This window comes from Vigna umbellata, chromosome 1, assembly GCF_029865625.1.
Source record: "Vigna umbellata cultivar VRB3 chromosome 1, Vumbellata_1.0, whole genome shotgun sequence".
Lineage (NCBI taxonomy): Eukaryota > Viridiplantae > Streptophyta > Magnoliopsida > Fabales > Fabaceae > Vigna > Vigna umbellata.
Window position 1 is genome coordinate 45,193,823 of NC_142165.1, and position 22,993 is coordinate 45,216,815.

At 33.4% G+C, this 22,993-nt stretch overlaps 3 protein-coding genes across 7 annotated transcripts; 2 read left to right on the forward strand and 1 right to left on the reverse strand.

Moving 5' to 3' along the window:
• The first annotated feature begins 255 nt into the window (after positions 1–255).
• LOC124836875 (U2 small nuclear ribonucleoprotein auxiliary factor-like protein) lies at positions 256–5,035 on the forward strand. 4 transcript variants are annotated; one of them, XM_088103341.1, is made up of 8 exons: positions 256–486; positions 568–797; positions 1,126–1,240; positions 2,365–2,532; positions 3,070–3,113; positions 3,920–4,019; positions 4,421–4,487; positions 4,575–5,035. In XM_088103341.1, exons 2-8 carry the CDS (start codon positions 609–611, stop codon positions 4,618–4,620), a joined length of 729 nt encoding a protein of 242 aa, XP_087959467.1. In that variant the 5' UTR covers positions 256–486; positions 568–608; the 3' UTR covers positions 4,621–5,035. The 4 variants fall into 4 exon arrangements, with proteins under 4 accessions (XP_087959467.1, XP_087959468.1, XP_087959466.1 ...); XM_088103342.1 differs by having other exon boundaries at positions 575–797; XM_088103340.1 differs by having other exon boundaries at positions 257–797.
• Positions 5,036–5,574: 539 nt separating this feature from the next.
• On the reverse strand, positions 5,575–7,898 carry LOC124836868 (ABC transporter G family member 5-like). Its single transcript, XM_047312107.2, has one exon. The coding sequence runs from the start codon at positions 7,712–7,714 to the stop codon at positions 5,768–5,770; it is 1,947 nt and encodes a 648-aa protein (XP_047168063.2). The 5' UTR covers positions 7,715–7,898; the 3' UTR covers positions 5,575–5,767.
• Positions 7,899–14,297: 6,399 nt separating this feature from the next.
• Positions 14,298–21,045, forward strand: HDA14 (histone deacetylase 14). 2 transcript variants are annotated; one of them, XM_088103345.1, is made up of 9 exons: positions 14,298–14,427; positions 14,649–14,842; positions 15,674–15,748; positions 16,531–16,632; positions 17,868–17,939; positions 18,101–18,157; positions 18,798–19,049; positions 20,245–20,426; positions 20,524–21,045. In XM_088103345.1, exons 1-9 carry the CDS (start codon positions 14,388–14,390, stop codon positions 20,822–20,824), a joined length of 1,275 nt encoding a protein of 424 aa, XP_087959471.1. In that variant the 5' UTR covers positions 14,298–14,387; the 3' UTR covers positions 20,825–21,045. The 2 variants fall into 2 exon arrangements, with proteins under 2 accessions (XP_087959471.1, XP_087959470.1); XM_088103344.1 differs by having other exon boundaries at positions 14,333–14,427; positions 14,646–14,842.
• Positions 21,046–22,993: the final 1,948 nt, after the last annotated feature.

Genomic DNA, 22,993 nt, shown 5'->3' on the forward strand with positions numbered 1-22,993 from the left:
CGACAGAAAATAAATATTGTAATAAAAACTTAATAACAATAATTTGAAGTTAAAGAAAAATAATTATATTTTCTATACTTTAAGTACGAAACTAATTTATTTCTATCACTTCAATACAATAATGCAAAAATACAATAAAAATATAGATATTTATTTCAAACATATGTTTTTTCATTAATATTGAAATATAAATATATATTGAAGAGAAAGCAATAAAACAAACTAAATAAGACATCCAGGAGTACTGTACTGTTATAGATTATAAAAGTTCGAATGTTTAAAATGCAAATGTGAAACAAAACCTTTTCCTTCTTTTTTCTTTTTTCGTGCTTTCTTCTCCAAATTTGGTTCTTATCAATCATTTCTCGTTCTGCTCTTTCCCTCTCTCCCTGTTCGTTTAAATGACACACCTTCGTCCAATCCTATAGTTCTTTTCTGTAACTATTGATGTTATACTTTTAACATCACTCTTTCGTTTTTAAACAGGTGAGAAACCCTAGTTTTTTTCTTCTAATTATATGATAAACAACTCCAATTATTGCTTGTGTGTGAAGCTGGATCCTCAAGTTTGTAGCTTTGTCACCTTTGGAGCATAATCTTGACTTGGGATGGCGTTTGAAGGCTTTGATCCTATCTTTAGCAAACCCAAAGTGGAATGGACTTCTCAAAGGTCTTCTCCGATGTGTCCCTTTTTCGTCCATGTTTATGCCGCTGATTCTTCTCACCTTGTAATTCATGTCACTAATATCTGTGATGCCTGGGAAGCTCGTCTTTCACTTTCCATGCTTGAGGACATTGTGAGCATTCTTGATCACCTTCACTTGCTTGCATCATTATCTGTTTGAGGAAGAAATGTGATTCACAGTGTTGGTTCGGAGAAGAACTGTTAAAAATTTAAGCAAAAAAGAAGAAGGAAAAATGTTGATTCAATTTAATAAAGAGGTTAAATAAAACTCAAATGCCTTTTGTTGGTAATTTTTGCTGTGATGTTATTGATCCTGAATATCAAATGTTTTTTTTTCTTCCTTTATTATGTTAGTTTGCTAAAAAATTCTGAAAAAAAAAAGTATTCTTATCATTTTATTTATAGTAGTGATTGCCATTTTTTTTTTATCTTTTGTGCAGAGGGATATTGTTGGAATAGGGGGATCCTGGTCAGAGTTTGTCAATTATTTTATAACATCCCTTAAGTCACAAGATCTGAAGCTGGTTCTAGAGGCAAATTCAAATTCTGATGCTAGTTAGTATTCTAGCAACATCTACTCTTCGTTTTCTGGAAATTTTAAAATAAGAAACATCATACAATGTATGATATTTCGAAATAAATTTAACTGCAGAAGTGTTTGAACACGACCTTACCCATTTTGAATTTCAGTCCTTCCTTGAAGATCTGGATCAATGAAGTTATGAGGGATTTAAGTTTTTGTGGTCAGGCTATGATTTAGTAAAAACATATATATGTTCTGTTTTATAAGTGTGTATGCATAAACTTCTGAGAAATTTAAATAGGAAACATGAGTGGTCTGAATTGAATTAATTAAAATTTTTATCACCATTGAAGAAACTTTTGATCTTGTGTTTAAATGTTGTGCCAAATAGGCCCTTTAATTTTATGTAAGCCCAGAAAAGTTTTCCTATAGTTGCCATTCCCCTTATTTTTCTTTTAAGAAATTTAATGTTTTAGGCGCATAATTAAACTCTTTGTTGTGGCTGTTCTTTAAGGGGAGTCTCTATCATTAACTTTCATGATCATTTGTTCTATTAGTGTGTGGCATTAGACTTAATGAAGAGGTTTGGTGACTCATACAAAGTGGTGGCTATTTCACATGAGGTTAAATGTTGCATTATGGGGGTTATCGCAAAGTAGATGATTATGGAGTGGACAATCTAAGTTGAAAGAAATCAAAGAATAGAGTTGTTGCATGTATGTAGTTAAAACTTACTTGATTTTGATATTTACCATGATTTTCTTGTTATGTTGCCTAGCACCTTGATATCATTTTCATTTTGATATCTTTCAATCGTGGTATTTTGATTCTATTTGTTGTCTTTCTAATGCTGCTCTTTGTGAAATGGGATTTCTGTCTTGTTATTGCGGATTACTTTTTGTCCTGCTTCAGTAATCCGTTAATAATTTATTATTTTTCATTTTCAATTCATATATTGACCAATATTTCAAGAGTTACGGTTGTAATACTTCTATATGGCTACATAAATATCCTATAATTTTTGTATGTTCTAATTTAGAAGTTCTCTGATGCACCTGATAAAGAATTCCATATTATAATTATTGTTTTTATGAATCATTTTAACTAAACATACTCATTGGTCACTGCTCTCTGTTGTCCGATGCTAATATTTCAGGTGTTAGTCATGCAAAATTAGTAGCTCAGAAATCAAAAGGGATGCCTTTGATCACCATTCCACTTACCAAAGTTGTGGACTGCACTGCTATGGAAGTTAAGTTGAACTTTTGCTCAAGCCTCTTTGATGCATTCAAAATGAAAAGCATGGAGTGTTCTCTTGTAAAAGGTGTGCGCAACCTTTCAAAAAGTATTGATCTTTTGAATCTGAGGTCTTACTTGTGTTTTGTTTTTTCTAATCATGTTTGTAAATGATCAATATAGCTTGTTTAATTATGTTGAATTTCTAGGCTATAATTTTGTCATCGAAAGATAATTTGTTATAAAAAGTGAAATTTAGTTGCATAGTTGTCATTCTGAAATTCATTCTTTATGACTGGACGAATAATTGTAGTTCATTCCTTTTATTCTTTGGTAAAAAAAGTTTGGACTATTTAGTGGTAATTGGAAATATGAGTAGCTTTGGCTTTCATGAATGGCCAATTTAGAAAATATGAAAAATGCTTGCCATCGCCTGTGCTCTTGATGATAAGTTGGTAGGTCTATGTTTCTTCTCTGATATTGATAATTTGTTCATGTCTTTGATTCATTGTAACTCATTTCTAGATTTTCCTTCCAAAGATGTGGGGAAGATATATATAAACTTAGACCTAGACCTATATAGCCTATGTTCTGGAGTTCATTGTTACTTTTGTTGTTCTTTCAGAGCAAGAGCACTCTGCCCGGACAAACATGTTAGCAGCTGAAAAGGTTCGATAGCCAAATTGAGTTGAACTTTTACAGCACAGGCTCTGTATATATTATAATTTTTCTGGTTGATATCTCTGATCATAATTTTTTGGTCGGGATTCCAAAGGAATTGATTTGCGTTCCTCCTTTGTGGCGGTGTTGAAGTTTTATTGGAAACTTTCTGCATGTCATTAATAATGGCTGAATATTATAGAGTTCTCTTACGTAGTGTGGAATTCATTGTTATATTATGAATTACAAGTTTAACAGAACATGTCTTTATTGAAATTAAGTATAGGAATCAGTTCACAAAACAAATGAAAGTATCAAGAAGAACTATCAGGCATTCAAGAGGCCTGAACTCTGCACTTTCCACATTTGCCCAGTCAGCCTTATAATGCGCTTCCCTTCCTTTTTATTCTCCCTAAGTCTACTTCTAACTAACACTAGTTAGCAGCTATTGACAACTGTTTCAGCTGAACAGGGGTCTCATCCCATTCTCCCTTTCCAATTCTCCTATTATACGCCCTCTCCTAACAGGAGGTTGCAACCCTCCTTCACAGATATGATTCCTTTCATTTTCATAGGCTAATCGTGGGTTTTTCCTTTGCTTAATATGTCATTACGCTTGAATGATTTATATTAAAAACTAAGATTATATTTCACCTACCTCAACATTTGATTTGAATGGGATTTTGCTTATTCTTAGGTTCTGGGTTGAAAGTTTTAACTTTCACCCATCTGCTGTTAATAGTAAATTGGTAAAATTAAATTGGCCCCTATTATCATTGTAAGCTTAACATGATCATTCTTTTTATACCTATCAGGAAAGAAATGAGAGCATTCAGCTGGAACAGAGGCAAAAGTTTCAAAAGATTAGCGACTTAGACAATGGTGTTTCTACTCAGGGATTGCAAAACTCTCCAGGTAAAGGGTCGGTCTTTGCTGATAAAGTGTTATCTTGCCTTCTGTAGTGTAGGGGTGCAGTTAATAATTGTGGGGGTGCAGTTAATAATTGTGGGGGGTGCAGAAAGCAATAGCCGTCTATCATCTTCGTCTTTTGGTTTAATTATTTCTTCTGCTAGGAAAACGGTAACAGTATTCTTAGATCTATTCTCTTATGAATCAAGAAGAAAAACAAAACACGGGGACAAGGAGAAGAAAGGCCACTTCCCTCTTTGAATGTTCTCTTATGTTTGGGAGCTTTTGCTTATATTTCGCTGTTGCTTTATTGCAACTGTTTTGGATTGTATTCACCATGTCTTGGATTTTAGTGCTTCAAGCATTAATGAAAACAATTTGTGTTTCACCTTCCTGGTGACATGCAGACAAGCAAGCAACTAGGCATGGAGGTTCTACTAAAGTCAAGAATCGTAAGGTGCCAGCATATCGCAGGCAAGTTTTCTTACTAGCTTATTAGCCTTAGTTGTAGTCCTACTGTGTACTGCTTTCATCATAGTAACACTCAACTTTTTTTCTCAGCAGGACCAAAGTAAGAGGGGCCCTCTTGCATGATAATGAGGAATGAGTTATAATTGAGTTCCATTCATACCAGTTGCTTAGTAGGAAGGAAGTGAAAGAACGAACAAAACAAAGTAGCATTCCATTGAATTTCAGATGTTTTTGCTTGGCTTGGTACATGGGGAAATTTGATGGGATGGGAGACTGAGAGCAGGGAACAGACGAAGCGATAGGATTGGTGTTGTGTTCGTGTATGTTTTCAACTTTTCATGGTAAAAGCTGAAAGACACCTTCAAAAGAAGAAACGTATTTGGTTGAGAGTTCGCATAGAAAAGATAACATAGTTTGGTTATGTTTCACTTGATGATAAAACTTAAGACGGCCAGAGTGAATTTAAACTAATCTGACATTATAGTGGACATGCTTGTATATACTACAATTATTTAAACGTGTACAATATTTTTTATTAGTGCTTTTGGACACCCTGTGTTGTGAAAAAAATATTTTTCTTTTCTTAAAATTTGGGAATAGGCAGGAAATTCATGATAAGTTGTCCACCCAAAGTTTGTGCTTTAGGTGTAGTGTAATGTGCTCAACCTAACTGCAGCACATGGAATGAAATCTTCCGTTGGTTAACCACGTGGTCCATTGTTAATGATAATAGCCCAGCTTGATTGCCAGAAGTATGAGCTGAAAAAAGATTAGTGCCACATTACAGAATAGATGCCTCTTCCATATGTATTAGCATTCGTGACTTTTAGAAATAATGATAAAAATGAATCTTGAGACAAGTGACCAGAGGATAGTTCTCGTAATGTTTGCCAATTGCTTTGTAAATGCCCCATAATTTAGCGTTAAAAAAGCACCCAGTTCATTCATAATGAATAGTGTAATTGAAATTTGGCCTGCTAAGCGAGGTATAGAATAATCCCACTTTGTTTGTTCTTTTTTCAGGACAAAGCCAGTGACATTGGCCTAGCCTGAGATGATTTAAAATGAGTCGAGGAAGGAATCTAGATGATAAGAGAAACACAATGTTGTGAATTAAGTAATCATGTAAAGCAAAAACCAACATAATATTCTGTTAGTACAATTTGTTGGCATTGACCAGACCTATAATTCTTTATGCTTTTTTTTAGAATATCTTCATCGCTTCCTATCAGAAGAAAAACCAAGACACGTGAACGAGAGAGAAAGAGAGAGTCACCATAGACTTAGTTGGTGATAACCTTGCCAAATCTCCTTTGGGAACATCTGTATCTAAGAATGACATAAGAGATGAACCTGTAAACCAAGATGAAGCACACAGTGACCCCAACATTCTTCCATCTGTTACTCTCTCCCCCGTACCCTTCTTCTTCAAGGACATCCTCTCCGCTCTTAAGACATGCCCCAAACATGTACTCCAAGCACTTTCCCGAGTTGGAGAACTCGTTGATCAGGAACCCTTCAAAGGGATACTTAAACAAGGATATATAATGCATGAAAATCCAGTAGTTTGGAATTTCTTGCTTTGATATGAAGTACCCAGAGAACAAGAAGAATGACCCTATAACACCAGCAATCACTGAATTCCCAACAATAAAATTAGGCACCAGAGCACTAAAACACACCACAACTGAATTGGCCGTGTAAAGAATCAGCCATATCAGCAACAAAAAGTGCAAAAAGGCCAAGAAATTCCGGTTGAGACCAACAATCCAGTACAAGGGCATTGAGAACAAAATGGCTAGGATGAGAAGAAATGGCAAGTAAACTAGGCCATTGGCAATTGCATACGATGACACACGGTAGCTTCCACTAGATGTTTCCTTCATTAGAATCTCCCTTTCTTGCAGAAAAATGGGTAGAGCTTCTATGCTGCTTGACAACAAAAACGTTAATATGAAAGCAAATAGACCCACCCTTTCATAAGCTCCCTCTATATCATCCTTAAGGTTACAAAAGATGGATCCCACAACCAACCCAGAAACCAGCATCTGAATTGTCCTACAAGCAAATAGCTCTTTTGTACGAAATATGTTCTTGGAAAACCTATGGGTGAGAATCATAGTTTCTCTCAATCTAGAATTAGCAAAATCACAAGGGAAATCCATTCCAACGAAGATGGCTTCTTCATCAATTACCTTGGATTGCTGAAACAGCTGTTGCAAGGTAAACTTACCGTTCCTAATCTCACCAGCTTCATCACCGATTTTTTTCTGTTGCATTGTCCCTGGCAATTGCCTTGGAGTTTCCACCTGAACTGGGACACATGTCTGTTGTTGCTGAATGGTATCGATGGACTCAATGGCAAATTCAACTACATTGACATGAAGAGGAAGCTCCAAACCGATCAACCTTAGATTTACACCAAGCAACTCAGCAGTTCCATGGTGCAAAACACTTCCATTGGCCAACAACAACAATGAATTGAACAGCTTCACTATTCTGAACCCGGGTTGATGGATACTAAGGATTATAGTTCTCCCTTTTGTGTCAGCCATGACCTTAAGCATGTCAATTATTTGCAAAGCTGAAGTACTGTCAAGCCCTGAAGTTGGTTCATCAAGAATCAGCACTTTTGGTTCATGTATGACTTCAACACCAATGGAAACTCTGCGCCTCTCACCACCAGATATGCCTCGAACCCTATCATCGCCAATTCTAGTGCCAGCAACGTGGTCAAGTCCAAGCTCCTTAATCAATGACTTGACCCTGGAGCAGAGTTCCTCCTGAGAAAGCTTCAGCCTCAGCTTTGCACTAAACATCAGGGTTTCTTCAACTGTAAGCAAAGGAAACAAAGTGTCCTTTTGTGTCACATACCCTGAAAGCTTCCTGAACTGAGCTTTGTCCACAGGCTTGTGGTTCACCAACACAGTACCACCTTGAGGGTTATGTTTGCCGGCTAGAATCTCAAGCAGTGATGATTTGCCAGCTCCGCTTGGCCCAACAATTGCTAGGATCTCCCATGGTTTGGCTTGGAAACTCACTTTCTTCAGCACATGCCTTACTCCACTGCAACTTCGTTCAGCTTCTGCTTCCCCTTCTGGCTCTTTACCATCTTGTTCAGTATCAAGTTGTGCAGATTTGCTGAAGATTTTAAAAGGGTGCTCCGATTTGTGTGTGTGGATGGTGTAGTTTATGCCAATGGCCTCAACCTCACAGCCTTGCATCTTCATTTGAATAGATTGCTATGCCTCCTTTTTCTATATGTTTCTCTCGGTTGTTTCTACTCTCTTCTAATTCCCCAACCCATTTTGCTCTCTTCCTCTCTGTTCTATAATCTTTTTTAAATCAGTGGTTTTGGCCTCTGCTACTGACAGTGAAACAATGTGTGGCTGTAAGGGATTTAGCTGCAAAGACACTCAGCTCCTCGAACTCTGTATAAAAAGTTCACGTGCACCTCTTGCTATTTCTTCACCAATTTTACATATTTGGACACCAAGATGCTCGTATAAATTTAAAATAACTAATAATTTAGACGTAACAACTCAACAATATAATAGTATTTCTCTACAGTTACTAATGTTAGTGGATATAACATGCTTTTGGTAAGAATTAATACTTTTTCAGAGATAATAAGTTCTTTAACTAAAGATAATCTTTGTTGATTAACGTACCAAATTGAACGTCTACCATTTTTTCTCTGGTCTAGGATGTGGAACATTGAAAAATTCACGTGAATAATTTTGGTTTCTCGTTGTTTAATGGACAGCTATGCATCAAACATAGCTTGGATGTTGTTGCCAGTTGCCAATGGCAACTGTGAAATGAAGGATGCTAAATCAAAACTGTGAATGGTTTTGGTGTTTTGGTGCATAATTGATACAGATATGGGATTAGATTCGTGCTGACATATTTTTATTTATTACAATTCAGTTTGTCACACTGTTTATTACATAATACTACACTGTTTTACCTGCACCATGATGTTTGCAAACAATTTTTTATCACTTTGATCTTGTATCCACTTAAGCAGCGAATAATCTAATTCATACAATAATAACAATGGAACCTTTTACCAGTGATGTATATGTAGAAACAAGGGTCAAGTTTTTATCAGTTCTATCACTTCCTCTTTATATTTGTGTTTACTGATCAAATTAGCTATAACACAAAATTAAGAACACTGTTGAGAGTATACCAGAGTACTGAAAATTTTCGTGTATTTTAGGAGGATTGGTTATAGAAGTGATATTTTTGGAACAAAAACCATGAAGGGCTAATCATGGAATTATTGAAAAACACTTAAGTACACATTTGGACTTGCATGAAAGGACAATAAGATTTGGCAATTACCAGAGTGGTGGACCCTTGGGTCTTCAAATTTGTGGCTGAAATTTCATAACGCTCCACAACGAATCAAAATCTTTCATAGCTGTGTATTTTGATGAGCTCACAGATTTTCATCTTTGTCCTGAAGTTCAAGCAAAGCACTAACTACATACAATTATCTTCTGCCAAACACTGCTTTCTCCAATTCTATCTTTGAGCATACTGATAAAAAGTATGCTCTAGAAATCTACACGATCATGAGATCATCTTATCCGTTTAATTATTAAAACAAGAAAAAAAAATTCATTTTCTAATCAAATTGCTCCAAGACCAACCAACCAACCCTTATGTGCAGTTTGATGGAGTCATGTGATCACTCAAAAACCATAAGAATTTGTTGAATGTAATGTGATCATATCTCCTATATATAAATAATTTTGTTATTGCACCTTAGATTTGCCGTCATGTAATGTTGAGGTTTTTACAGATCTAAGCAAAAAGATTTGCTTATTATTAATCTAGGCAAAATTTTTTATTTACATAAATAAATGAACAACTCATGAAAGCCTTATACCAACTCAAATGAAAAAATCGTATATCCCTGTACGTTTTCTGTTGCGGATAATTGATTACAAGTAGTTGTAATCGATTATACAATGTCATAGTTGTATAAGAGAGTTCCGACTTCACTAATAATTGATTACACCACTAATGTAATTAATTACAAGTGCTGAAATTTGAATAAAAGAATTAATAATTAATTACAATATTATTAGAATCTATTACAATGTTGTTGTTGTATTCAATTATCAGGTTTTTTATTCGATTACAGAGAAAAAACCTTTTTGGCCCTAATCAGTAATAAGCAAATATTTTTGTCTAGATCCATAAGAAAACCTAATGTTGAATGCTATTACCAGAAAAATCTTTGAAACAAATTATGAGTAAGATGAAGTTGTGTGGTTGGCTCATCACCAGACAACATTATTTTTATTCTGTTACTGGTTTCTCTTCATTTGGTCTGTATGTAAATTGTGACAACACCTATGGAGGTTCTAAACGTTAACAGAAATCCAACACGAAACTCTTTTGAAGTTTTTTAGATTGTTGTAAGAAGTTTTCCCCTTTTTTATTTATTTGTTCAAGAAAGTTTGTCTGGATTCGAATATGTAATTCACTGTCATAGAAGAAGCTGAAGGACCCGTGAACTCTTTCTGTGGTCAATTGGGTACACCCTGTATCTCTCACTTGCCACTTGCCCCACCTACAACAACTACCATTTTTACTACTTTGGATCAATATCAAGAAACATCAAGAAACAAAGTCAAGTTTGATAAAATAAAATAAAAAAAACTAATTAGTCTAATAAGAAAATACACTTAGCTTGCCCGTGAACCCCTTCCCTTTCACTGTTCAATTATTGGAAACATCACTCCTCACCACACAAGCAAAATCTACACCACTAAAGTCCAATTCATTCCATTTATGATATTCGATTTTGATTTATTTTCCTTTGAACTAGTTAAGGAATAAGGATGTTTGCTTATTATAAGCTAATGGATTCAATCATTTCAACTATTGTTGTTATTATTTTGATCATATGTCACTTCTTTCCTCAGCCTTCATTCATGAGATCAGAAGATGCTATGTCATGGCCTCTTCTTTTTGTCTTTGCTGAGAACAGTTTTATGCTTCTACCAGTGCTTTTGGATTCGACACTGCATATAACACACTGTGATTTTCCTTCCACACAGGATCCGATCTAAATCCCAAGAACAATAAAATGTTGCAGATTAATGCATATTGTCTTTTGTTGCTTAGTTTAACGTTTATGTGAATTAGCAGGACTGCAGTTTTAAGAAAATAGTGATATATAACAGTAATATATATACAGCTTTCATAATCAATCTTCTGAAACTTTTTTAACCCCATTTAATCTTCTCTTTTCATGTTACAATTTTCTTTAATTTAAACATAGAGGGTACCAATTCCTCACTGAAATTCTTTATCTTTAGAGAGATTAGTTAAAGAAGTTCTTGGAGGGTAAAGTGTATCATTTATTAATCCATTAATGTGCAAACTAATCCTCTAAAATCATGATTATTCCTTCTTACCTGTTTATTAATCTGGTGTTGTGTCAGGTTATTTAGATCCAAAATGTAGATCCAAAACCAGCTATATCCAGTAATAAACCTGTTCTTATTAGCACACTGTTAGCTGAACCTGCTGTCAATTTTAACATTAAAAAATATTAATATATAATAATCAGATAATTAACCAGTCCTTCAAACAATTCCAGAACAAAGTGATGATATTATCAATAAACAATTCCAAAGCAAAATGATAATGAACATGTGTGTGTCTGACCATATGATTAATTAAGATGGCTAGGGTGTGTTTATTTTCACTTTCAAGGTATTTAGGTAAATTTATTTGAGTAAAATAAGCATATATTTAGAAATGATAATGTAATAAGGTTTTTATGTTGTGATAGTCAAATAATTAAAAGATATTTCTATGATTTTTCTTAAACACTAATCAAAAAATGTGAAGCATTTATTTTGTTAATTTAAAATTCAGTTTTATATTAATTATTTACATGTTAAATTATTTTATTATAACTAATCATTGAAACTTAATCTATAAATATTATTGATTTAAATTATAATAATATTTTATATTTACATCGTACAAAAATATAATATAAAAAATTTATTCATTTTAATTGTTTTTATTTAAATTTTTAATTTAAAAAATTAAACAAGTCAGTAGGTTAGGAACGGATTCACTTGTCAATTTGACTTTGACGAGACAGACGAGTCACAAAAACAAGTTAATGGATTAAAAATTCCAACCAACTTTTTTTTTTGACAAAATAGACTTACAAACCATAATTTATTTTGAGACATTTTTTTTAAATTGCCAATTTTTCATGTTTCCAATAAATGTAGAAAAATTAAAATAAAAATAAATACTTTTTTATCATATGTAATTATAAAGTTTAAAAATCAGTTAAAATTAAATCATAATATTTATCATATAACTTATTTCACAAGTAAATACCTTTTAAATAACATTAACATAATTTTTGTAATAATATTTTGACACGTATTATTTTTTATTAGGTTTAAAATACGTTAATATATTAACAAATAAATAATAAATTAGTAAAAAAATAACTTTTGTTGTTAAAAGAAGAAGAAAGAAAGGTTCCACGACACTTTAATCAAACCAGCAAACCCAATCCAATTGAATAAAAATATATCAATTTATTTTGTACAATTTTTTGTCTTTTTTACAACTTTATATTTTGTTAAATGGTACAGGCGTTACACACACCTCACCCACGATTGTACCCTTTGCTATATTTTTTTGTTATTCTTTTTTGTCCTTTCTTCAAGCTGTCTTAGGAGTGGTTCGATACCTAAAAGGATGCCCTGGAAAAGGTTTATTTTTTAGTTGCAAGTCCTCAACACAGCTTCATGGATTTAGTGATGCTGATTGGGTTACGTGTGTTGATACACGATGTTCTATCACTGGTTATTGTTTTTTCATTGGAAACTCTTTAGTGTCTTGGAAAGCCAAGAAGCAATCTACCGTTTCTCGATCTTCTGCAGAAGCATAGTATAGGGCACTTGCCTCTGCCACTTGTGAGCTTCAATGACTTTCTTTCCTCCTTGGTGATTTGAGAATTCCTATTACTAAGCGTTCTGTCCTCTATTGTGACAACCAAAGTGCATTATATATTGCAGCCAATCCGGTCTTTCACGAAAGGACGAAGCATTTAGAGATTGATTGTCACATTGTTCGTGAAAAATTACTTATTGGTCTCATGCACCTCTTACCAATTTCATCATCCCATCAATTAGCAGATATTTTCACTAAAGCGCTCCCTCCACGATTATTTCACTCCAATTTATCCAAGCTGGAGCTTCTTGACATCTTCAAACCTCTAGCTTGTGAGGGGCTAAAAGAAGAAGAAAGAAAGGTTCCACAACAGCTCAATCAAACCAGCAAACCCAATCCAATTGAATAGAAATATATAAGTTCATTTTGTACAGTTTTTTGTCTTTTTTCTGATACAGCTTTATATTATGTTAGGTGGTACAGGCGTTACACACACCTCACCCACGGTTGTACCCTCTGCTATATTTTTCTGTTATTCTTTTTTGTCTTTTCATAGGCAATAGGTTGTATATAAAATATATATTGCATTGCTTTCATCAATACAATAGAAATTACTATCTCAATCCTTTTTTCTTCAACCTTTGTCTATAATTTATTTTGTTCTCTCATAGTTGTCTCAAAATGTTTTCAAAGAATCTTAGTCAAAATTTTTTTCCCTAATTTTTGTTACGATAAGTTGGTGTAGCAATGAAATTTGGAAAGAAAGATCTAAAAACTTGTAAGTTTAACTTCTTTTTTTGATATAAGAGATATAAGATTGATTTAAAATTAAAAATTAAAAATTTCTTAAAAATCAATAAAATAAATCACCTATCAATTATACGTAGTCTTGACATTCTTAAACCTTTTTTTCTAACTTTATCTGTAAATGTAAATTAATTTGTTTATTTGTTTATAAATTTTAATTATTAAAACAATATTATATTACAATTTAAGTTCTTCCTTATCAAATCATAATATATATATAGGTTTAATTGCTTCCTTTGTCCCCAGTTTGGTTGAATTGTGTCAAATTCATCCTCATTTTTAAAAAAGTTTCATTGTCATCCTCACGTGGTGTAAAAGTTTCATTGTCGTCCTCACGTGGTGTAAAAGTGTCAATTGAATCCAAACATAGAAAAAATTTGTGTCAAAGTAGTCATTTTTCCTATATATCTGTGTCTTCCTTTCATACAATCAAGTAGAGATATTCATTTTACCTTATCCAATTTAAGGCTTTTCATAGCTCCAGAGAAGTGACATATGAAAGGAAGACACAGAGATATAGGAAAAATGACTACTTTGACACAAATTTTTTCTATGTTTGGATTCAATTGACACTTTTATACCACGTGAGGACGACAATGAAACTTTTTTAAAAATGAGGATGAATTTGACACAATTCAACCAAACTGGGGACAAAGGAAGCAATTAAACCTATATATATATATATATATATATATATATATATATATATATATATATATATATATATATATATATATATATATATATATATATATATATATATATATATATATATATCTTACAGCTTTACATTTCAAAAAATAATTAAGGTGTTGTTCTAGGAATACATTTATTTGTCATGTGTATTATTAACACTTTTATTGAAAACTTTCTATTTTTAAATTTTATTAGCAAGTGTCTCATGTTCTACTTATTATTGTTTATTTAAAATAATTTTAATATACTAATAAAATAACAAACTATTATTAATTGTATATTTTGATCAAATATCAAACAATTATGTGAAAATTCAAAATTGTGACTGCTAGAAATTTGTTAGGGAAGTATAAGCTATGAATTTGTCGTGTTGTTATCCTATGTTTGTGATAACTCAACTTATGAAGTTGTGTTTATGTGGTGGTTACCATTTTCCAACTCTTCTCCATGCACCTTCACAAGCTTTCTAGCATGCCTTCCTCCTTGGGTAGTCCTCCTCCTTTCTTTCATAAATGCACTATCACATCAACTTCCACTTCAATTTTCAATAGAATTTCAATTTACTAAAGGGAGGATTTTTTTTACTAATCATCAGACCATTTTTGCAATCTTTGTGTGATGCCAATTATGTTGTGGGATTGGGATTTTGGATTATCAAAATTGAAACTTAAATGTTTCCCAGAGCCTAAAACTGTGCTTGTGTAGCAGGGAGTGCGTTCTTTCTGGTGGGTCACCGAGTTTTGGACATGAGAAGGAGTAATGGTTGTTTATTCCGGAAGAATCGGAGATGGGTCGGAGCATCCATTTCGTGTTCTGGTGTTAGGAACGATTTGCCTTCTATTGAACAGCTTAGTGATGCACGGGTAATATACTCCGTCGCTGCATCTATGGGACACAACCAGGTATATCATTCCAACTTTGGATCTCTGTTGAAAGGGTTCAACTTGATCCTCGACTCTTTGTGATTCTTATGGTTTGTTTGGAGGAGAAAAAATAATACAGAAAGGAGACAATACGGATAACAATGAACTTTCTTTTATTTGGTTGGAAAAAATGGGGAGAACTCTAATTTCATTTTCTCTTGAATTCAATTTCAAATTTCAGACTTTTTCCTCCTTTGGCATAGAGAGCTAGAGCATCTTTAGATAACTTTTTCCATTAGTATGTAAAGGAGAGGGAAAAATAAGTGTATTGGCTTTTTCAATGAGCTAAATTTAACTTATTAGTTTTTTGGATATGGAAATGAAAATGCCTTTTTATAAAGTTAGATGCGTAAGGTTTTTTTTTTTAGCAGCAAATGTTAGTATTTTGTTAGTGAGAGGAGTTAAGAACCCACAACTTCACCCACCTTCTGGGAGAACTCATAACTTCTCTCACCCTTTCTTCTAATTTTACCACTATCTTATAACTCCAAATGGGTAAGTTGATTTTAACTTATAAACTCAATTTATTTTAACTTCTTATTCTGTACTTCTACGTGTGCTAATGGAATAAACAAGGTCTTAAAGTTAGGTTGCAATTTTTTCTTCTTCTTTTGAACTTCTTAGTTCATAACTTAAACTTGTTTGTCGAGGGATTGTGTACTTGTATTCCAGTGTGATATCTGCTAATGTTGTACTCTAATTCTGTTTTGGTTAGAAATACCATCAGAGATTATATGTGCTGTCAGTTGCCACTCTGGCTGAATTCATCGCATCTTCGTCATTGTAATTTGGATGTACTATTTGTTACAGGAGGCTCATCCAGAATCACATTTTCGAGTTCCTGCAATTGTGAATGCTCTAGAAGAAATGCAGCTCTCTTCTAAGGTACTAAAAGCTATGGTGCTTTTGAAATTTTACCTGTCATCTGTTTATGCCTTGTTCATATCTTCTTTTGAAAGATTTGATATCATGTAGATATTGACATTTGAAAACTTAGTTGTGTCTGATATTCAGAAAATAAACAAAGTGTCTTTTTCATTCAAATCGCTTTTGTTCAATGTGTGTTTGAAACTTTGATTCAGTTTTTCTTTTTTAGTGTTGTTTAGAGACTATTTTATAATCAGTTTTCTTCAGAAACTAATGTTTAGATAGTAGGAATAAGGAAGAGGTTAATGAGTATTATAAGAAAGAAGACAAATACGAGAAAACTGAGATAGGTGTTCGGGATAAGAGCTGAAAAAGAGGTTTTAGTTTTGAAAACAATTTTCAAAGTTTACTCTTAGCCAATGACTTTTTTTTAATTGAACATAGTTCCCAAGAGTAGGAAACAAACAAACAAACACACACTAAATGAATGATGGTTTTTTTTTTCTGGGTACAGAAGTAGGCTGCATTTTATCCTCAATAATATATCACAATCTACTTACGTTAATTTGCAACATTTTCTATTTGATTGAAAGACCAATCAGCTTCTCGAGGGCCTAGGAAATCTGTGGCTGTAGGGTTTGTGCACATGTTATCAGCCACAAAAAAGCTTGGCAATTTAAGAAAGAAACTGGCTTAACTGAATGATAACGTGAATTGACTTATGATTTGTCATTCTGGTATAGTGGCATTACATAGTATAGTATATTAAATTTAACAAATTCTTTTTATGTATGATTCAGTTCCGTGGCTCTGAGTTAATTGAACTTCAAAATTTTGAGCCTGCTTCAGTAGATGATATTGCAAGTGTTCATGCAAGAGCCTATGTTTCTGGACTTGAAAAGGTAATATTTTTTTTACTATTGGGTTTTCAGATCTGATATCTTATTATGAAGAAATTGAGATAAACTCACAACTCCACAATTACAAAGGATAGAACACTGCAGAACTTTAAGGGTCTGTGTCTCACAATGCCAAAGGCCCTAATTCTCTCTCAAAATGTCAAGATGATCCCTCTTTTAGCTCCCTTGTTATTTATTGGTAACACTTTTTTTCTCCAACCAACAAACGGAAACTATCTATGTAACTAGCTAACTAATGAGTATATATCATTTTGTTGGAAATTTGCCTTAATGAAGGTCTCTCCTAGCTCATGTTAGATGCGGCCTCTTTGTGCTGCTGTAATTGCAGCCTCTAGAGTTGATAAAACTAGTGTAATCCTCATGTTACAATCCTATTTAAAAGCATTGAGTCAGTCATTAAGTCAAAATTGTAAGGTGATATTAAACTCTATCCTAAATCCATTATTGGCCACCAGTCTTTGCCCATGTTCTTATATCTAGTCTTCGAAGTGAGGGACATTGTTGTTGGGCCAATCAGATTTGCCCATGCTCCAAATCTTCAATCGTAGGGATGAGGATGTGTTGAAATTCCTCATCAACAAAGGATATGATCAGTGTAGTCCTTAGATGACTTGAGTAGTCTAACCAATTTCGCAGAGTTAAGTGCCCTTAGCCAAAACTCTTAAAATTTCCTTTGCTTCAATTCTTTTTTTGTGAGATGTGCTTTTTAAATTATAATGTTTTCAATTTGACACTGTAATGAAGAATTAGTGATTTGGAAATATGCTAGTATCTGTTATATTTGTTCCTCTTCTGCTATACATTTATTTATGCTTTGAATTATGTCTCCTAATCTTGCTGTGTATTTCAATTAAATATGTTACATCATAAGAATTATTTAGTTGCTGAATTTGTTATGTGCTCTGCCATCACTTTTATCAATTACTTCCACTTGATGTGTGCTTTAATTCAGTTGAATGCACAATGTTAATAAAACAGAAAATCAAGGATTTCTGCTCTGCACTGAATGTTCACTGGGTATTTATACTCAATATATGTTTGTTTGTGTCTTCTGACTTCTGATCAGTCCAATTTCCACCATCCTAGTTTTTAGTTGAAGTGTTCAGCAACACTGACCATGTTGTAGCTTTCATAATTTCTATTGTATTTGATTTTATCATTGCACTGGAATTTTCTTATCTGAAATTTGTGATATTTACTCTTCTCAATCCTTATAGGTTATGGATCAAGCTGTGGAGAAGGGCCTTATTTTCGTTGAAGGTTCTGGACCAACATATGCCACTGCCACTGTAATTTCTCTTCCAAGAGCTTTATGATTCTTTCCCAAGCTCATAGGTTTTCCTGGAAGTCATTCTATGCTAGAAACATTAGTTCACTGTGGTTGCAAATACATTGAAAATATGATGTATATTGTGGTTTCCTCATTCTTATGGTGGTATTCATGATACAGACCTTTCAGGAGTCAATAATTGCAGCTGGTGCTGGATTAGCCTTAGTGGACTCAGTGGTGATCTCTCAACCTGGCATGTTCATCTCTTGGTAATAATCTGTGTGTTTTGGGGAGGGGTAAGTGAATGAATATAGATATGAACGATGTTCGTATCTGCTTCTTCTAGTGACTTGTGTACTAAAAGACTATTTCGTTCTTCGTAGGAAATTTGGGTCTTTCTTTTAGCGGAACCGGCTATTGACTGATCTCACTTATATCTATCTTGTATCATAAATATTTGGGGAGATGGGGAGTAGCAAATATAACAAGTTTTGGAAATATTTTGTGTGTCGTCTAATATATTTCAAGTTGTTAGTGATAAAAGAGAAAACATTCTTGAGTCCCCACTTTCAAGCTTAAGCTTTTAGAAACATGGTATCAAGGCCTGTATGACCAAATGATCAATATTTTTATCTGTCATTCTTCATGATTAAGTTCAATTTCTGCACAGGGTGCACATACTGTACATTTTCTATGCTGCATGTTGGCTCTTGCATGAGGGGTTTGTCATAGATACGAAAATCCTGGTCCTCCAATTAATACAGCTAAGGCGTTTGGAATAGTTAGTCTCAGGACAGAAATGTTTCAAGACGTATAGAGAACTGGGTATATATTTCTGATTTGGATAGAAATTTCTCTCGTTCAATTTCATATTCAGGTTGCAGGTTCAAAGATAAAGAGTGATGCACCCACTGGTTTTGCTCTGATAAGACCTCCAGGACATCATGCTGTTCCACAAGGACCTATGGGCTTCTGCATTTTCAGTAATGTGGCCATTGCAGCCCGTCATGCTCAGCGTGTTCATGGACTGAAGCGGGTGTTTATTATTGATTTTGATGTTCATCATGGGAATGGAACAAATGATGCTTTCTATAATGATCCAGATGTATTTTTCCTTTCGTTTCATCAAGTAAGCTTCAAATTTAGTCTAGCTCTGGTTATATTTTCTTGTGTTTTTGTTGATTTTGAAATGCCAACTGGGTTCAATGATTCTGGTTTCTTTTTCCAATGTTATCTCACTGATGTTTTAGAAATTAGAAGCAGAGTTATCTTCAGTGTAAATTTGCTAAGATTCTTGAAAGTTTATGTCTCTAATAAATTAAAATTTTAGATTATTACACAATTTTTATTTATTTTACTTGAAGATGATGCCTCGTGGTAGAGGGAAAGATGACTGTATCATGAAATGCTGTTCAGTTTTAATCTGGTATCTGGATGCTCACGGGAAAGTGTTATCCTTGTATATTGCCGCTGACCATATTTTTCTCACTAGAAGTATTCTTATTCAACATTTTTATATATTAAAACATTTTACAAATAACTACTTTATATATGCTATTATGCTATTTAATATCCATTCTATTGTCTGTCTTTTTGTAACATTCAACGAGACTACTGATTCACTTGAGCCATCTCTGGTGGACATGGGTTCTTTACCTCTTCCACTCTCATGTACCCTTTACAATTAATTTTACCATATCAATATACTGCAATTGCAGAACTTCTTCTGTATGTTGCATCTCAATGGTATCAAGATCTTCTCAGTGCTAATTCTGAAATTGAAGCCATGGCCCAACTGCTTTAGTTTCTGATGTTATTCCTTTGGAGCAATTGATTAATATATAATGTCTATACTTTTATTCTTGACATAACTGCAATTATTCCTTAATTTGTTGATGTAACTGCATTGTCTCCCCTGATCTTTGATTTAAGCATATTATCTCCCAACTTAGTAGTGTGCCTTGCATATTGTAATGCTCCCTGCTGAAATATATTTACGTGGTTGGACAAAGTAACAAGCTAAAACTTCACATATTTGCACTGAGTACCCTTTTTTACACTACGTACCCACGAACTGTCATGCAATATCAATTAGATAAAAATCAAAGAGACTACCACCTACCCTTTATTTGCACGTTTCAACATATAATATGATAATGTAATGGGGCACTGGACACATGGAAGTGTTTTTATGGGGCATCTAGGTAATGTGAGGGGGAGAAACATTCTGTGAACTAAGATAAGAAATAGTAAAACTTTTGCTAATCTGCTAAAATGGGAAGAAAGGTGCGATTTTGAGCTTTCTCATGGCTTCCATGGCTCAGGATGGAAGCTACCCAGGCACCGGTAAATTTAATGAAGTGGGAAGTGGGGATGGTGAAGGAACCACATTAAATCTGCCTCTTCCTGGAGGCTCAGGTGATACTGCTGTTAGAACCGTGTTCGATGAAGTTATTGTACCATGTGCCCAAAGATTTAAACCAGACATCATTCTTGTTTCTGCTGGGTGAGTCTTTCTCTGAATCATGCTCATAAATAGAAACACTGAATCAATTTTAGCACCGTCTCATTTTTACATGTGGAATTTCGTGTTCATTTGTTAGGTATGACGGGCACGTGTTGGATCCACTCGCTAATCTTCAATATACAACTGGAACATATTACATGCTAGCATCCAGTATTAAGCAACTAGCGAGGGATTTATGTGGGGGACGGTGTGTGTTTTTCTTGGAGGGAGGATATAATCTGAAGTCTCTGTCATATTCAGTGGCAGACACATTTCGTGCTCTTCTTGGTGATAGAAGCTTGGCATCTGAATTTGATGACCCTAACATTTTGTACGAAGAGCCATCTACAAAAGTTAAGCAAGCAATTCAGAGGATAAAACACATTCATTCCCTTTGATGTCGAAATCAGAAACTGACATGACAAGTATATATAATCTAGCTAACATTAATAATTTCATGTTTTGTGGGATCCATCCACAAGTGTATGTCGTTACCTCCTTAGGTTGTCTCTGCCCCACTTATCACATAGAAGCAAAGCAATGGTACAGAATTGCTTGTGATCATGTTGTCATAGCCATGTCACTATATACAAAGGAATAAAACCTTCTTTTTATATCACTGAGGAGTGCAAGCTATAAAGTTTCTAAACACTCTAAACAAATTGATTGAGCCTCAATTTTTTAAGTGGATTTCACTTTCTATTCAGTGAGCTTAGCAAAGTTATATGTATTGTGAGGATCACTGTGAAAGTGACCAACATATTACTTGTTTTAGACATTTTGCATACCGCCACTGGTAGAATTAGGGTGTGTTTGGGAATCTGGTTGTTGGGGCCAAAAAGTACGTTGGTGGAAGGAACTGAAGTAATCTGTTTTAGTCAAAAAGTAATGAGTTTCCAAACATGCACTTAGTAGCACGCCAAGTACTATAATATTGGACTGGTTGAGTACAAATAAATTTTTTACAAAAACAAAATAAAAATGGTGAAATTATTAGATACAAATCACACTTAATTGCTTAAAATTTTTACAAAGATATAGTATTGATTTTGAAGAAATATACTCACCATATTAAATGTAACAACATTTTGATATTTGATTAGTAGTTTCGTAAGAAAGATTTACGTGTAATTGATGTTGTTACAATCTATTGATGTAGTTTTTTTAATGATATCTATACAATTTTTTTTTACGGATTTAATTTGTTCAACAATACAAATTTTAGATAGAATTATTCAATAAAATTTTCCTATTCTTTCTTATTCTCTTTTCCTCTTTTTTTCTTTTCCTCTCAATTATCAACTTTATATTTTATCATTTCAGCCATATTATATGAAACAACTAACACAAGTACTTCTAAATAATAAAATAATTTTTAATTAAGAAATAAAAAGGCTCTCATGAATTAATAGAAGGATCTTGTTAACCAGAGTAATTTGTTTTTTAATTTAAAATAATGATCAAACTTAAAAATTATAAAATTAGCATTTTTTTTATTTTATCTTTTTGGGCTTAAATATTGTATTAATAAATTAAAGGAAACAAAGTTATACCCTTTAATCGATTCACTCCCAAATTGGTTAAAATCCAATATGTGATTTCCACATGTGAAAGTCTCACCCACATAAATACTAAACCATTTTAATCTTCAAAACAAAAACTAGAACATTAAGATTTATTGTATTATTAAACACACTCTAAACATAGTGTCAATATTCCCAAAGGATTATAGATTGATGTATGAGAAAACAACAAGACCTCTAATTAGTTACCCAAACGGTAGGTTGGTAGTAATAAAATGAAAAAGAATGTGAACACTTAAAAGTGTTTCTAGTGGAAAACAAAGTAAACAACAAATCCTCCTCGTCAAAATTTGAAAAAAAAAAAAAATCTAAGCTTGATGCTTTTTATGTTCATATTGCTAAGTAGAATTTCCATTCACACATATATATGGTTTGCATTTGTTGGCTATGGTTAAAGTAATAAAATCAGAGTTAAATAAAAAACTTTGTTTATGAACAGACATAGTGGCAGCAAAAGGTAATGACCTACCAAGCACTGCATGACGCAAGATCTCATAAAGTTTTATCCTTTAGTGAAACGTAATGATGGTTAATGAATCAGATACTAAGAGCCACAAAAACATCCACCATAATGCAACAGAATTATTTGTGTCTGTTATATTTGTCTCACTAAGTAGCGTACCAGAATAACGTTAATTTGGTAGAATCAATGTTGCCAAAAATAGATGAAGAGGACAAGTACCAGGAACCAAAGGTGCTTCTTTTCATAATTAAGAAGCGGAAAATAAGGGCAGAAAAATGAAGAAAAGAGACTTTATTTTTAAATGTACTGTGAATTTGTGAACAATGCAATGCCTCTAATTAAGCATTCAGAGTCTTTAATTAGCACGTAATTTAATCCTCCTCTAACGGTGCAGATTGCAATAATTAAAAATTCAAATGGGTTGCCTTTAACATTTTGAATGATTTTATCTTTTTGGGGTGTGAGGATGAACTTCCATGGTTAGGGTTAAAATGATTCATGCCTGGGTGAAGGTGAGCAAG

Coding starts and splice junctions, on each gene's coding strand:
- LOC124836875 (XM_088103341.1), top strand. CDS start 609: ATGGCGTTTGAAGGCTTTGATCCTATCTTTAGCAAACCCAAAGTGGAA. Junction 3,114..3,919: donor ACATGTTAGCAGCTGAAAAG/GTTCGATAGCCA, acceptor TATACCTATCAG/GAAAGAAATGAGAGCATTCA. Junction 4,488..4,574: donor AAGGTGCCAGCATATCGCAG/GCAAGTTTTCTT, acceptor TTTTTTTCTCAG/CAGGACCAAAGTAAGAGGGG.
- LOC124836868 (XM_047312107.2), bottom strand. CDS start 7,714: ATGAAGATGCAAGGCTGTGAGGTTGAGGCCATTGGCATAAACTACACC.
- HDA14 (XM_088103344.1), top strand. CDS start 14,388: ATGCACCTTCACAAGCTTTCTAGCATGCCTTCCTCCTTGG. Junction 15,749..16,530: donor AAATGCAGCTCTCTTCTAAG/GTACTAAAAGCT, acceptor TGTATGATTCAG/TTCCGTGGCTCTGAGTTAAT. Junction 17,940..18,100: donor CAACATATGCCACTGCCACT/GTAATTTCTCTT, acceptor TTCATGATACAG/ACCTTTCAGGAGTCAATAAT.